The sequence below is a fragment of the Dendrobates tinctorius genome, unplaced genomic scaffold, assembly GCF_039654945.1.
Source record: "Dendrobates tinctorius isolate UK_male_01 unplaced genomic scaffold, ASM3965494v1 ptg000151l, whole genome shotgun sequence".
Lineage (NCBI taxonomy): Eukaryota > Metazoa > Chordata > Amphibia > Anura > Dendrobatidae > Dendrobates > Dendrobates tinctorius.
In genome coordinates this window covers 18,490,178-18,506,705 of record NW_027361818.1, presented here as the reverse complement: position 1 = coordinate 18,506,705, position 16,528 = coordinate 18,490,178, and the positions used below count along the sequence as shown (strand labels likewise).

The following is a 16,528-nucleotide window of genomic DNA, read 5'->3' as shown; positions in this document are numbered from 1 at the left end:
TACCAGTGGAAAAGCCAAACTTCACATGCCACAAATGCAAGCTTGTGTCCCTGTTGGAGGAAAAGTTGCAAAATCTCGAAGAGAGGTTAGCTACGTTGAAGATCATTAAGGAAGGTGAAGAGTTCTTGGACAGAGCAGAATTATCTCTTCATGTTACAGAAAGAGAAGAAATTCGAAGTGCACCTGAAGAAACAGAGGAATGGAGACATGTGACCCAGAGAAGCAGGAGGATCAGGAGGCAGTCAGCACCCATACTGCTCAGAAACCAGTACCAGGCTCTCACCCAGGAAAACGATGAAGAAATACATCAGGATAAGACTTTGCCAACAAACAGCAACCTTGTACGCCTTCAGAGTCCTCCTGGATGGAGAAAGAAAAATGTTGTGAAGAAGAAACGGAGAGTGGTGGTCATGGGGGATTCCCTGTTGAGAGGAACAGAGGCCACTATCTGCAGACCGGATATAACTTCAAGAGAAATGTGCTGTCTTCCAGGTGCAAAAATTAAAGATGTGTCTGACAGGATATCAGGACTCTTCAGACCTACAGATGACTACCCATTCCTGCTACTACATGTGGGGACAAATGACACTGCAAGAAACGACCTGGAAACAATCTGCAGAGACTTTGAAGACTTAGGCAAGAAAGTGAAAGAACTGGGAGCGCAGGTGGTCTTCTCTTCCATCCTCCCAGTGGATAGCCATGGAACAAGGAGGTGGAATAAGATTCTGCAGGTGAACAACTGGCTATGTTGATGGTGCCGTCAGCAACGATTTGGATTTCTGGATCACGGAGTGAACTACTTATACGATGGACTACTTGCTAGAGATGGGGTGCACCTTACGAAGACTGGAAAGCATGTATTTGGAAGTCGCCTTGCTACACTTGTAAGGAGAGCTTTAAACTAGAACAACATGGGAAGGGAAGCAAAAGACCAGAAAAAGCCATACACCTGACAAATGCTATTGAGAACTCTGCTATTAGAAGTGGAAAGGAAGAACAAAGACGAAAGAATCTAATTAATAAAAATATTGGAGAAAGAGAAACCAATCACAAACTAAAATGTTTCTATACTAATGCACAAAGCATGGGCAACAAACAAGGAGAATTGGAACTACTATCACAGGAAAAGAAATATGATGTCATTGGAATCACTGAAACTTGGTGGGACAATACACATAATTGGAATACAAGACTAGAAGGATACAACTTATTTGCAAGAAACAGACTTGATAAACGAGGAGGAGGTGTCGCATTGTATGTTAGAAACGCGTATATCTGCACAGAGATCCAAGCTTCAGAGACTGGGAGTTTTGTGGAAACTGTTTGGGTAAGAATACAAGGACAGAACAATGGAAAGGACACCATTGTAGGCATTTACTACAGGCCGCCTGTGCAAGCTGAAGATATGGATGAACTCTTTATGCATCAAATGGCCAAGTTCTCCAAAAAATATGACATAGTTGTCATGGGAGATTTCAACTATCCAGACATTTGTTGGGAATCTCTCTCAGGCAAAACTAACAGGTCAAGGAAATTCTTATCCTCTCTTGCTGACAAGTTTATCTTCCAAAAGGTAGGGGAGAAAACAAGGGGAACTGCTACCTTGGATCTAATCCTTATAAACAGGGAGGAAATGGTTGAGGAGGTAAAAGTAGCTGGGACCCTAGGAGGTAGCGACCATGCTATTTTAGAATTTTGGATAACTAGAGGCGGAAGACCTGTGAAGACTCAGACGTCAAGGTTAGATTTCAGAAAGGCAGATTTTAAGGGATTCAGAAAGATAATTGGAGGGATCCAATGGCTGGATATCCTTAAAGACAAAAATGTCCAGGAAGGATGGGAAATCTTGAAAAATGAAATTCTCAAAGCACAATTGTTAACAATTCCGAAAAGAGGGAAGAATAGGAAGCATTTAAGGAAACCAGGATGGGTGAACACAGAACTTAAGCACATGCTAAAAAGGAAGAAAAAAATGTTTATAAAATGGAAAGAGGGAGGCATATCTAAAGAAGAATATAATGCTGTCTGCAGAACCTGCAGGGCACAAATCAGATTACTAAAGCTGAAAATGAATTGAGGCTTGCAAGAGATGTCAAAAGCAATAATAAAGGATTTTGGGGATATGTCAAAAGTAAAAGAAAAGTCAAAGATGCTATAGGATTTTTACAGGATGAAAATGATGAAATGGTAAGACAGGATGTTGAGAAGGCTGAACTTTTAAATTCCTATTTTGCATCTGTTTTCTCTCAGAAAGGAAATGTAACACCAACTGTTATTCACTGTCCTATTAAGGGAATAGAAGAATCCAGGATATCTATAAACAGAAAGATAGTGAGGAAACACTTAGCTAACTTAAATGAATTCAAGTCTCCAGGTCCAGATGAATTACACCCCAGAGTACTGAAGGAGATAGCAGAAGAAATTTTTGAACCACTCTCCATAATCTTTGAAAATTCTTGGAGAACAGGAGAAGTGCCAGAAGACTGGAGGAGAGCAAATGTTGTTCCTATCTTCAAAAAGGGGAAGAAGGTGGACCCAGGCAACTATAGGCCGGTGAGTCTGACTTCTATACCAGGAAAGATCTTTGAACAAATTATTAAACAACATGTATGTCAGTACCTGGATAAGAATGAAGTGATTAAACAGAGTCAGCATGGGTTTGTAACTAATAAGTCATGTCAGACTAACTTAATTTCCTTCTATGACGGAATCACTGATTGGGTGGATCAAGGAAATGCTGTAGATATAGTATATCTTGACTTCCTGCTTTGAGCAGGGGGTTGGACCAGATGGCCAGGAGGTCCCTTCCAACTCTACGATTCTATGACTTCAGCAAAGCATTTGACAAAGTCTCTCATACAATCCTTATTGAAAAAATGACTAAGTATGGAATGGACAAGGCAACTGTTAGGTGGATTCATAACTGGCTTAGTGATCGGACCCAAAGAGTGGTCGTAAATGGCTGCACATCCAGTTGGAAGAATGTCTCAAGTGGGGTACCACAGGGCGCTGTCCTGGGCCCTGTATTGTTCAATATCTTTATCAACGATTTAGATGAAGGAATTGAGGGTAAACTGATTAAATTTGCTGATGACACAAAGCTAGGAGGGATAGCTAATACTAGAGAAGAGAGAGAGAGGATTCAAAAAGATTTAAATAAACTGGAGAAGTGGGCAGCAACTAACAGAATGGTTTTTAACAGGGAGAAATGCAAAGTACTACATCTGGGCAATAAAAAATGAAAAAAGCATATATAGAATGGGAGGAATAGGGCTAAGTGACAGCACATGTGAAAAAGACTTGGGTATACTAATAGATCACAGACTGAATATGAGTCAACAGTATGATGCAGCAGCAAAAAAGGCAAATGCAATTCTAGGATGTATTAACAGAAGCATACAGTCTAGATCACGTGAAGTCATTATTTCCCTCTACTCCTCTTTGGTCAGACCTCATCTGGAATATTGTGTCCAGTTTTGGGCACCACATTTTAAAAAAGACATCAACAAACTGGAGCAAGTTCAGAAAAGAGCGACCAGAATGGTGACCGGTCTGCAAACCCTGTCTTATGAGGAAAGGTTGCAGGATTTGGGAATGTTTAGTTTGCAAAAGAGAAGACTGAGAGGAGACTTAATAGCTGTCTACAAATATCTAAAGGGCTGTCACATTGTAGAAGGATCAACTTTATTCTCATTTGCACAAGGAAAGACTAGAAGCAATGGGATGAAACTGAATGGGAGGAGACACAGATTAGATATTAGAAAAAACTTTTTGACAGTTAGAGTGATCAATGAGTGGAACAGGCTGTCACGAGAAGTTGTGAGTTCTCCTTCAATGGAAGTCTTCAAACAGAGGCTGGACAGACATCTGACTGGGATGATTTAGCGAATCCTGCTTTGAGCAGGGGGTTGGACCAGATGGCCCAGGAGGTCCCTTCCAACTCTACGATTCTATGATTCTGCATTCCAAAACGTCACTACTTCCCTTCCGAGCCCCGACGTGTGTCCATACAGTAGTTTTCTCCCACATATGTGGCGTCAGCGTACTCAGGACAAATTGGACAACAACTTTTGGGGTTCAATTTCTCCTGTTACCCTTGGGAAAATAAAAAAATTGGGGACTAATTGATCATGTTTGTGGAAAAAATACGATTTATTTTCATGCCCGGGCATTATAAACTTCTGTGAAGCCCTTGGGGGTTCAAAGTGCTCACCTCACATCTAGATAAGCTCCATAGGGGGTCTAGTTTTCAAAATGGGGTCATTTGTGGGGGGTTTCGACTGTTTAGGTACATTAGGGGCTCTCCAAAGGCAACATGACACCCGCAGACCATTCCATCAAAGTCTGCATTCCAAAACGTCACTACTTCCCTTCCAAGCCCCGACGTGTGCCCATACAGTAGTTTTCTCCCACATATGGGATATCAGCATACTCAGGACAAATTGGACAACAACTTTTGGGGTCCAATTTCTCCTGGTACCCTTGGGAAAATAAAAAAATGGTGACTAAAAGATCATGTTTGTGGAAAAAATACGAATTTTTTATTTTCACGCCCGAGCGTTATAAACTTCTGTGAAGCACTGGGGGGTTCAAAGTGCTCACCACACATCTAGATAAGTTCCATGGGGGGTCTAGTTTACAAAATGGTGTCATTTGTGGGGGGTTTCCACTGTTTTGGTACATCAGGGGTTTTCCAATCGCGACATGGTGTCCGATCTCAATTCCAGCCAAAAAAGTCAAATGGCGCTGCTTCCCTTCCGAGCTCTGCCATGCGCCCAAATAGTGGTTTACCCCCACATGTGGGGTATCAGCGTACTCAGGACAAATTGCACAATAACTTTTATGGTCATGTTACCCTTGGAAAAATAAGAATTGAGGGTGAAACGATCATTTTTGTGGAAAAATATGATTTTTTAATTGTACGGCTTTATGTTATAAACTTCTGTGAAGCCCTTGGGGGTTCAAAGTTCTCACCACACATCTAGATAAGTTCCTTAGGGGGTCTAGTTTCCAAAATGGTGTCATTTGTGGGGGGTTTCCACTGTTTTGGTACATCAGGGGTTTTCCAATCGCGACATGATGTCCGATCTCAATTCCAGCCCAAAATGTCAAATAGCGCTGCTTCCCTTCCGAGCTCTGCCATGCGCCCAAATAGTGGTTTACCCCCACATGTGGGGTATCAGCGTACTCAGGACAAATTGCACAATAACTTTTAGGGTCCTGTTACCCTTGGGAAAATAAAATTTGGGGTGAAAAGATCATTTTTGTGGAAAAAATATGATTTTTTAATTGTACCGCTGTACGTTATAAACTTCTGTAAAGCCCTTGTGGGTTCAAAGTTCTCACCACATATCTAGCTAAGTTCCTTGGGGGGTCTAGTTTCCAAAATGGGGTCACTTGTAGGGGGTTTCCACTTTTTAGGTACATCAGGGACTCTCCAAACGTGACATGGCGTCCGATCTGAATTCCAGACAATTTTGCATTGAAAAAGTCAAACAGCGCTCCTTCCTTTCTGAGCTCTGCCATGCGCCGAAACAGTCGTTCCCCCCCACATATCAGGTATCAGCGTACTCAGGACAAATTGCACAATAACTTTTGCAGTCCAATTTCTCCTGTTACCCTTGGTAAAATAAAAAAAATTGAACCTGAAGTACTTTTTTGTGAAAAAAAGTTAGATGTTCATTTTTTTTTAAATATTCAAAAAAATTCCTGTGACGCACCTAAAGGGTTAATAAACTTCTTGAATGTGGTTTTGAGCACCTTAAGGGGTGCAGTTTTTAGAATGGTGTCACTTTTGGGTATTTTCTATCATATATAACCCTCAAAGTGGCTTCAAATGTGATGTGGTCCGTAAAAATAAAATGGTGTTGAAAAATGAGAAATCGCTGGTCAAATTTTAACCCTTATAACTTCCTAACAAAAAAAATTTTGGTTCCAAAATTGTGCTGATGTAAAGTAAATATGTGGGAAATGTTAGTTATCAAGTTTTTTGGGTGCCATATCTCTGTGATTTAAGGGCATAAAAATTCAAAGTTGGAAACTTGCAAAATTTTCAAAATTTTTGCCAAATTTCCGATTTTCTCACAAATAAACGTAAGTTATTTGAATGAAATTTTACCACTAGCATGAAGTACAATATGTCATGAGAAAACAATGTCAGAATCACCGGGATCCATAGAAGCGTTCCAGAGTTATGACCTCATAAAGGTACAGTGGTCAGAATTGTAAAAATTGGCCCGGTCATGAACATGCAAACCACCCTTGGGGGTGAAGGGGTTAATGTCTCAACGCCATAAACTTCTGTGAAGCACCTGAGGTTTCAGTGTACTCACCACACATCCAGATCAGTTCCCTGACTGGTCTAGTTTCCCAAATGGTGTTACTTGTGGAGGATTTTCACTGTTCAGGCACATCAGAGGTTCTCCAAGCGTGATATGGCATATGCCAATTGTTCCAACAAGTTTTGCATTCAAAAGCTCAAATGGCGCTCTTTCCATTCTAAGCTCAGCCTAGCACCCAAAATTCCATTGTTTTCATAAAAAATGCAAATCATGCCAATGAAATGTTGCCACTGTCATGAAGTACAATCTGTGACACAAAAACAATCTTAGAGTAAGTACGATCCGTTGAAGCGTTCCAGAGTTATTACCTCATAAATTGAAAGTAGTCAGAATTTTAAAAATTAGCCTGGTTATTAACATCCAAACCAACTTCAGGGGTATAGGGGTTAAAGAAGTTGTCCCATCCTCAAAATAAAAAAGTGTTGATTAGTTGTCAAAAGTTTATGCAACTCTAGTTATGCATTTTTATTGCTGGTAGTTCTGTTTCTTACTACTTGTATTCATTCTATACTAAAATAACAAAATCTCCACAAATCAAATTCCTAGTAAATTTGTGACCAATCTGAACAATGAGAAACAAAGCTGTAGCATGAACCTATGATGATGAAGACTAGACATGAGCAAACTCGAGTTGAAAAGTTTGAGGTTCTCACTGGACACCTTGCGTCCTATTCTAAACTCCAAATACAGACTTCTCCTAGACGTCTACTTTACATTTTGGGTGTCTGGAGAGAGAGAAAGGGAGAAAAAGAGAGAAAAAAGTTCCGCTGGGTACCAGAACCTGAACCTCCATCAATCCACTCATCCCTAATGGAGATGAAAATAGCTTTTAGACTACATGAGAATTCAGCTAGATAATCTGAATAACTGATGTGTAACATCATAGCATGTCATCATGGAGCCGAGCAAGAATACAGCTAGACATGCAGTAATGAAGGTAGTAGCTTGTAAGATGTAAGTGCAGTGTTAGGGTATGTTTCCACGAGCCGGATTACATCAGGAATTGCTGCGGATTGGATGCTGTGTTCATCCGCACCATCCAATCCACAGAGTCTAGATGTTACAGCATAGCGGAGGGGATTTTATGAAATCCTGTCTCCACTATGCGTGCAGGGCCGCATCCGTTGGCCCTTCGTATCCGGATATGGGGCACGTCTTTATAGACCGCAGCATGTCTAATTATCTTGCGGAGACACTCCATTTCAGCAACATAAATAGCCCAGTCTATGGATAGGATACGGTGATGCCAAATGTGTTCAATGAACACATAGAAAATATCACATCACGTGCAAAAAGGGGGCAGTGCTTTGGGCGTAGCGGGGTTTCCGCAGCGTCCAAAGCTCAGGCAACTCGGCCCGTGGAAACATACCCTTAAGATAAAGCCACACTCTATGGCTCATCATGCATTGAGGTTCTTTCCGGGCCCAGTTGGCAAAAATCATGAATGGAGTTTTGTACTCATGTGTCCACTCGCAGTAGAAGTATAAATATTTAATTTCAATCTGCATATTTATTATTCTCAATATTGGATTTTCCTAATTGTGAACAGGACCTACGAGGAAGCGTGATTAAGATTTGCAAATTTCTTGGGAAGGAGCTAGATGACGAAGCAGTGGACTCTGTGGTGAAAAATGCTTCCTTTAAGAACATGAAACAGAACGATATGGCTAACTACAGTCTCGTGCCACCTGATGAAATGGACCATGAGAAAGGCCCATTTTATAGAAAAGGTAAAAACTGATCACCATATTGAGAAAAAAAAAGTACAGTCAAGGTCATATCTTGCGTTCTTTCTGCACTAGACACTTTCTGTCATGCCTTCTCCTGGCAAGTCAGATTGAAAATATGCACACACAGTATTTCTGTCTGGCGGATTCCACCTGGAATTTGGCTGGAAAGCTTAAAAAAATTATGTGCACAGCAATGTTAAAATAGCTTGCTGTTCATAGGTCCCATCGTTTATAACTTCTTTCAAATTCAAGCCTCAAAAGCCACAAAGTAGCTGAAAGATGTGGCCAGCCCATTCTTCAGATCTCCTCAGCTTTTTAAGCTTTTTCAGTTTGGTATGCTACATAACCAGCCTGAAAAAGCATAAAGTAAACTCTAAAAGGTCTAAAATACACCCCATAGCAGTATAATGCACCTCATAGTATAATGCACCCCATAATGTAATGTACCCCATAATATAATGCACCCCATAGCAGTATAATTCAGCCCCATAGTAGTATAATGCACCCCCATAGTATAATGCACCCCCATAGTATAATGCAGCCCCATAGTATTATAATGCACCCCATAATATAATGCACTCCCAGAGCAGTATAATGCACCCCATAATATAATGCACCCAATAGCAGTATAATGCAGCCCCATAGTATTATCATGCACCCCATAATATAATGCACTCCCATAGCAGTATAATTCAGCCCCATAGTAGTATAATGCACCCCCATAGTATAATGCAGCCCCATAGTATTATAATGCACCCCATAATATAATGCACTCCCAGAGCAGTATAATGCACCCCATAATATAATGCACCCAATAGCAGTATAATGCAGCCCCATAGTACTATCATGCACCCCATAATATAATGCACTCCCATAGCAGTATAATGCAGCCCCATAGTAGTATAATGCACTCCTTAGTATAGTGCACCCACATAGTATAATGCACCCACATAGTATAAGGCACCCCATATTAGTAGAATGCACCCCCATGCCAGTAGGATGCACCCCCATGTCATTATAATGCATCCCCATGCCAGTATAATGCACTCTTATGCCAGTATAATACATCCCCATACCAGTAAAATGCACCCCATTCCACAGTTTTATAAAAAAAAAAGTTTCTCCTCAGCAGGCCAAGCTCCAGCAGTGTCCTCCGGTTAATGGATCTGAGGCGCGCAGCATCATTCTGGCATATGACAGTGACATCATATGCCAGCTACTTGCCCGCTGACGTCAGCTGCCGGCCTGTGATTTTCTGGCGTCTGTTAACTGCCCGTGCGTCTGGGGAAGCACAGGCAGTTACTGAGCTGGCAGAATCCTGTTGCTGGGGCCATTTGAGAAAAGCAGAAGGGACCCGTTGCGGGCCCCCTCTGCTCATCGGGCCCTATATGCCAGAAACGGCAGTAATGCCCTAATGGTGGCCCTGATGCCAACAGATGAGAGGGTCTATAGGAATGGGGAATGGTCCACTGTGTCAGTGGCACAGGACAGATCCAGGAGGAGGAGAACAGACTAGTGTCGTTTGACTTTGGCAGTTAATAGGTCATTGGTGACTTTAGTTAGGGCAGTTTCAGTGGATTTATGCAGCTGGAAGCCAGATTTTAATCGATCGGAGAGAGAGAAGGAGGAGAGGTTGGAGGTCAGTTCAAGATGGATGTGTTGTTCCAGTAGTTTTGAGGCATAGGGAAGTGATATGGGGCGATAGCTAGATGCAGAGGATGGGTCAAGAAGAGGGATTTTTTTGGATGGGTGTTAATGAGGCATGTTTGAAGCATGAGGGGAAAATACGAGTTGTTAGTGATAGGTTGAAGAGATGGGTTAGGGATGGGATGACGACTTTGGTGAGGTTTGGGATGAAGTGAAATGGAATCTGGTCAAGTGCACAGGTGTTGAGATGTGATCTTGAGAGCAGAGTGGAGAGTCGATCTTCTGTAATGGAGAAGTTGGTTTTGGAGGAGGAGGGCTGAGTAGTTAGGAGAAAGGGGTCTGGGGGTTGTTGTGCAAAACTTTCTCTGATGTTGCCAATTTTCTGCTTGAGGAATGAGGCAAAGTCTTTAAATGAGATGAGGGGGAGGTGCTGGGGGACAGAGGAGAGAATTGAAAGTGTTGAATAGCTGTTTAGGGTTGTGGGATAGGGAGGATATGAGAGATGAGAAGTAGATTTGTTTTTCTGCAGCGAGTGTGGTTTTGAAAGTAGTGAGGGACTATTTGAATGCGATGAAGTGCTCATTGGAGTGGGATCTTTTCCTTCTCTGCTCAGCAACCCTTGTACCCGTCTCAGTTCTTTTGATCCGGCTGGTGTGCTATGTCTGTTGATTTTGTGAGCTTTGGTATGTGTGAGAGGGGCAACTGATTCCAAAGCTACAGCTATTGTAGTGTTATATAAAGGAGGAGTGACATCCGCATTGTGTAGGGAACTTTTGTCTGTAAGAGGGAAGAGGGATTCAGAAAGTGAGTGTAAATCAAGGTGTTCAAGATTTCTGCGAGAGTGTACAATTTCGTGGAGTGAGGTTGTGGACAAGGAGAGGTGAGGGAAGAGAATGTAAGTAGATTGTGGTCAGAAAGAGGGAGCTGTGAGTTAGAGAGGTTAGATAGGGAGCAGATGCGGGTGAAAATGAGGTCCCATATGTGGTCATCTTTGTGAGTGGTTGCAGAAGGCAATTGAGCAAGGCTGATGGAGGAAGTGAGAGAAAGAAGTTTAGTGACAACTAAGATGGATGTGTCAAAGGGAATGTTGAAGTCACCCACCCATGATGATAGTGTGGATCTCAGCAGAGAGGAAATTAAGTAGCCAGGTGATGAAGTGGTCAAATAAGGTGGTGGCTGGCTCTGGGGGGTGGTAAATTCCAGCCAGTTGGAGGTTGGAGGGGGAGTAGATTCGCACAGAGGGCACCTCAAAGGAAGGGAGGGTAACAGGGGGTGGCAGTGGAATTTATTTGAAGGAGCAGCTATCTGACAGGAGAAAACTAACTCCTCTGCCATGCTTGCTGATGAGGTGGGGGGTGTGGGAAAGGTGGAGTCCACCATACAAAAATGCAGCTGGAGAGACTATGTCAGAAGGGGTGAGCCAGGTTTTCATGAGGAAGGAAAGTTTGGTAGTAAATAAAAGATCATGGATGTAGGAAAGTTTGTTGCACACAGAGCTAGCATTCCACAGAGCCCCTGTTAGTGGGACTGGGGAAGCGGGGGCTGGGAGAATGGGTATATGGTTAGAGAGGTTATGGGAATTTGTTATAGAGTGTGGATGGGAAGTAGAAATTACTGTGGGGATGTGTTGAGGAGGACCAGGATTTGGAAAGATATCACCGGCAGTCAGAAAGAGCAGAGAAAGTGATAGCAGGTGGGAGCAGAAGAGGACATGAGGGGGCTGTCTTTGTATGGAGACAGAGGATTGTAAATTGAGGATCAGTTCTGAGGAGGAGGTGAGATGGATGGGGTGGATTGAACAAGAGAGGAACAGTTCCTTACTAGGTGTAGGGATTTTGGGGTTTACCAGAAAGTGATGGTTTATAGGGGTCAGAGCGAAGACAAACAGAAACATTGCTTGAAGTGACAGTATCCAGTTACCTTCAGTTCCCTTCTGGTCCAATTCTGGTTTAATTTATAGCTCCACATACTTCTATGATACACTTATGTGATGCACTGGGCAGGCTGATGTCTTGCAGATGTACGGTTTGCAATACATTTGCTAGAACGTGCATTCAGGTGTGGAGCAGAGAGAAGTGGTCTGTGCTCACCTTGTTCAGATAATTAAGAGTGAGCCAGATGCAGAATCATATGATCAAGGCAGACTAAATAAGGTCATAAGCAACAATGGGGGTATAGCAGGGGTTAGTTGAAAAACATACCGAGTGGATGCAAGAATCAGAGGTAAGGAAAGTTAGTGTGGAAAGTATGGTTACATACCTAGTGAATGCAAAAAGCCAAAATATTCTGTGGCAAAGCTGAGTTAAGATTTTTAGGCTTAGAAACCCTATGGATTCTGTCTATCATCAAGTTCTGTGGCCGTGTTCTGGAGCGATGATCTACTGCAATTTACAAAAGTGAATAGTAAGTTCTGTGTCTTGAATAGTCCCTGAAAACCCCTCACCTGAACATTTTTGCTGTGTGATCGATCTTCCACATCACAAATCCTACCTTTAAGATAAAGTTGCCTTTTCTAGGGCTGCATTAGCATCTATAAGGCTAGGTTCACATTTGCAGATGGTGAAGCTGCGGAGGACTGCAGACTTCCTCCATGAAGCTACGCCCAATGCCGCACCTCCTTCGGTCAGCTCCGCCTACATCTGCATGTGGCCTGCGTACCTGACATTTTGATGATACGGCGACCGCATTGAAATTCCTACTTGTTGCATTCGATGCGGGTCGCCACATCGTCAAAGAGACGCATGCGGAGGCATATGCATACATCTGCATGGCCTGTGTACCTAATGCTAAAGCTAGGTACGCAGGCTGCATGCGGACGTAGGCGGAGCTTACCGGAGGAGGTGTGGCAGTGGGCGGACTTCACGGAGGAAGTCAACAGCCCTCCGCAGCTCGGCCATCCGCAAATGTGAACCTAGCCTTAGATCATTATATGAACTGGCATATTCCGCCATTTTTGTCTCGATATTTGCTTAGTGGTTCTCCACATAATCAACGTCCCTTTCAGTTCCATGAGCATATCTCTCAGATTGTCTTTTTTGTAAGAGTCATCTGCTGTTTTTACTATTATCTTGGGAGAAGAATGCGGAGAGACATCGAGTGAAAGGGAAGCGCCGCAGCTGGAATTGTCTGTCAGATGAAAAAAATTATTAAGCTTTTTTGAGGACGCCTGCATGCGAGACTTGTCCCTCTGTATTGTACCTCGCTCAGCTCACCAGAGATTACTAGAGCGACACACATGGGGAGGAGAATACTTTACTGGAAGGTCGCTGGTTTGGTGTCTTTGGAGTCCATGAACGCCGGAGCTCAGGGTCAAGCACTTGGCACCATCAACTTGCAAGCCATGCCCCAACTGTTATAAGGAGATATGGTTACTGAAAAAATGCAATTAGTTTTGATTTTTTTTCCTCTTTATGGCATTTACCATATGGGTCATATTTTAATAGACCAGACTTTTATGGACATGGAAATACCAAATATGTTTATTTTTAATTTAAAAGTTGTGATTTGAATTTTTATATTTTTAAACTTTTTTTTTACTATTTTGAATCCCTCTAGGGGTCTTGAACATGTGGTCATCCAATTGCTTATATCGTATCTGCAATACTGCAAAATTACAGTGTATAGAGAAAACTGCAGTCTCCTAATAACTTCAGCCTGTGGCCGAGCCTCACATAAGTACCAAAATGTCAGCAATGTCACCTTCAGCAGGTCCCTAGCTGTCATGCTGCAGAGGGCTGACAGGAGGCAGCGCACGTGCACCGGCAACTTCTCCATTTAAATGCTCGTGTCATATATCCACATCTACAACTCTATGGATAACCTCAGTGACAGGGACTCAGCTCTTGATCCCCCTCCACACATGATGACCACAGCACTGATGTATATGTATATAATTTTTCCTGCACCCTTTTTCAGTGAAGTGCAGGATTTTATTTTAGGAATTTTTTCAATATTAATAATATGTTTTCACGTGTAGTGCCTATGTTACTATCACTGCAATGTAATAAATGAATTGGCCACTACATGTGTATTGTTGACCTAATGTTAGAATAGGCCATCAATATCTGATTGCGGGGTGCGACACCCGGCACTCACACCGATCAGCTGTTATCGGCGTTGGCTGGAAGTTCTCAGACGCTGCCAGAACTCAGCCACTGCTTCATACCTATAGCGGCTGCAGCTGGATACTGCAGATCTAACATCTATTTAAATGGATAGGGGGTCAATGTGCAGTACCGGACTGTGGTCACTATAATTCTTACAGAGCTTCTGTATTCCCGGCATCTTCTGAGAACTTCCAGACGGCGATGGTAGCAGCTGGTAGGCCAGGTTGTTGAATCCCTATTGATCAGATACTGATGACCTGTTTCTACTTGATCATGTGGTTTTTTATTGTATATTGACTATTTTTCAAGGATTTAAGTCTGTATGAAATGTTTTACTATTGATTTCATGATTAGACTTTAGACTTGTGTTCCGTCTTTTTATCCCATCTATAGCTCCTTTTTTTGGATATATCTGCGGAAGACATCAGTACAACACAGAAACCTGCAGTTTATGTTTATTTGATGAAATTCTTTTTGGCCTTATCCAGTTTTGTCTGGACTCTGCCACAGTCTCCACATTATTCATTTCTTTATACTTCCTCAGTATTGTGTTTTGGGGATTATATTATTTTAGGGGTTACTATGTGCATATAACAGATCTATTAAACATAAATTTAAATATTTTGTCACCACTTGTGATTTACAGGAATAGTCGGAGATTGGAAAAATCATTTTACTGTGGCTCAAAATGAATATTTCGACAAGATCTACAAGGCAGAAATGGAAGACTTCAGTGTGAAGTTTCCTTGGGATACAAACACACCGGAATATCGGGGCTTTTCCAGCTGACCAAATGTTCTCAGTGCAGAAAATTTACCAGTCGGTGATGATTATTGGTTACAAATTAACACTTTTTATGTAAGATCACATAAAGATTCACACGTTCTTTGATTTTATGAATAAGATTAATGATCTAGTAGAGGATATTGATGTTTTCTGAATGTTCTGCCTGTACTGAGTTCATTTCAATATTTTAAATAAATTTATTGCATTTGAGTGGAGTCCGTGTTTCCATATCTGTATATAACAAAACTTTACAGGTAACAGGTTGGTTCCTGCAGCTGGTGGCTAGTAATGGCTGACCTTGTATATCTCTTATTTGTTAGCCCGGTTCTTGATGGCAGTCCACCTGTTTATAGATGATCGACCACCCCAGACCTTTCCCATAGACACATGTGGTTCTGGTTTAGTGAAAATGCACAGTGTAATTTTATTTTAGACAAGTGCTTCAAACTGTAAGGTGTTGGCCAGGAATTGGTGATGGGCAACAGGGAAGTCTGGTTTCAAAGAAGTGATCATAAGCTTCAGTATTTTCCATGGCTGCTGCAATAACAAAATCAACATTGAAAAATATTTATAATATTAGTATGGACTCCACGTGGTGAGGTCCGCGCAAAACCTGCACTCGTGGACTAAACTGTTGGTACCCTCCTATTAAAGCAGCATCAACTAATGACAACCAGACAATGCTTTTGAATTTTGGTTCACCACCAACACTATGAAAAAAAACACCTAATGAACATGACCTGGTGAAAAAATGATGGTTCTCTTAACTTAATGTTTTGTTGTACAGCTTTTTAAGGCGATCGCTGGAAACAAATGCTTTCTGTAACTCAAAGTGAGACTTCTGGACCTATCTGCAGGTATTTTTGCCCACTCCTCGCAAACAAACTGCTGCAGCTGTCTCAGGTTTGAAGGCACCTTCTCCATTCATGGATGATTTTAGCTGTGTGTTTCAGGTTATTATCCTGTTGAAGGACTCATGACCTGCAGCTCAGGCCAAGCTTTCTGACACTGGGCAGCACATTTCATTTCAGAATTAACTGATAGTCTCGAGATTTCATTGCAACCTGAACAGATTTGTTTCTGTCTGTGAACTTAAAGCTGATGTGACTTGCCAATAGTCCTCACTTTTGCTTCATCTGTCCAAATGACATTCTCTCAGTGGCTTTTAATATTCATTTTTGAAAATTCCAGCCCACTTTACTTTCAACAGTGGTTTCCTCCTCGGTCGTCTTCCATAAAGTCCACTTACGCCAAGCGCGTAGTGCGATCTGATACTGATGTACCGTCATTTTAGAGTTCACCTCCAATCTCTTTGAAAATTGTTCTGGGATATTTGGTTACCATTTGTATTATCTGTTTCTTCAATTTTTCATCAATTTTTCTCTTGCAGCCTCAACCACAGAGGCTTCCTACATTCCCATAGACCTAAAACTTCTAATTAGTGATGAACGCCATGATAAACATAGGGGCACATGCGCATCCCTAACAAACAGGCATTCCTCACATGTGTTCAGCCTGTCCAGCAGCCGCAAATCAGGCAGCTGCGCCAACAGAAACTAAATCTCCGAGCACGCCAAAATACTCGGACTTCACACGAGCATGCTAGGAAAAACCAGAGCAAAGAGTATACTCGCTCATCACTACTTCTAATATATGTGTAGCTGAAGTAATAGGTACACCAAGCTGTTTGGAAATGGTCTTATAACCTTTGCCTTTTAAATGTTTGTCTACAGTTTTCTTTATATTCTGAGAACTTACCCCGTAGGCTGGTTTCACACGAGCGTTTTTTAGCGCTGCGCATCATGCGCGTCCATGCGCATGTGACCCTATGTTTATCATGGCGGTCGCATGGTCTGGCATTTGCAAGCGTTCGTATGCGTTTTCGTGCGCATGATTTTTTTTGTAGTGTGCGCCTAGG

General features: G+C 42.1%; 1 protein-coding gene across 6 annotated transcripts in view; it reads left to right on the top strand.

Annotated features, from left to right (window-relative positions):
* The window catches only part of LOC141050262 (sulfotransferase 2B1-like), a 181,526-nt gene extending 166,706 nt beyond the window's left edge, over positions 1-14,820 (top strand). For all 6 annotated transcript variants that reach the window (XM_073547142.1, XM_073547139.1, XM_073547143.1 and 3 more), the window contains 2 exons: positions 7,891-8,071; positions 14,471-14,820. In XM_073547142.1, the coding sequence (XP_073403243.1) occupies positions 7,891-8,071; positions 14,471-14,613 (324 nt within the window). In that variant the 3' untranslated portion in view covers positions 14,614-14,820. The remainder of the gene's footprint in view (positions 1-7,890; positions 8,072-14,470) is intronic.
* The last annotated feature ends 1,708 nt before the right edge of the window (positions 14,821-16,528 follow it).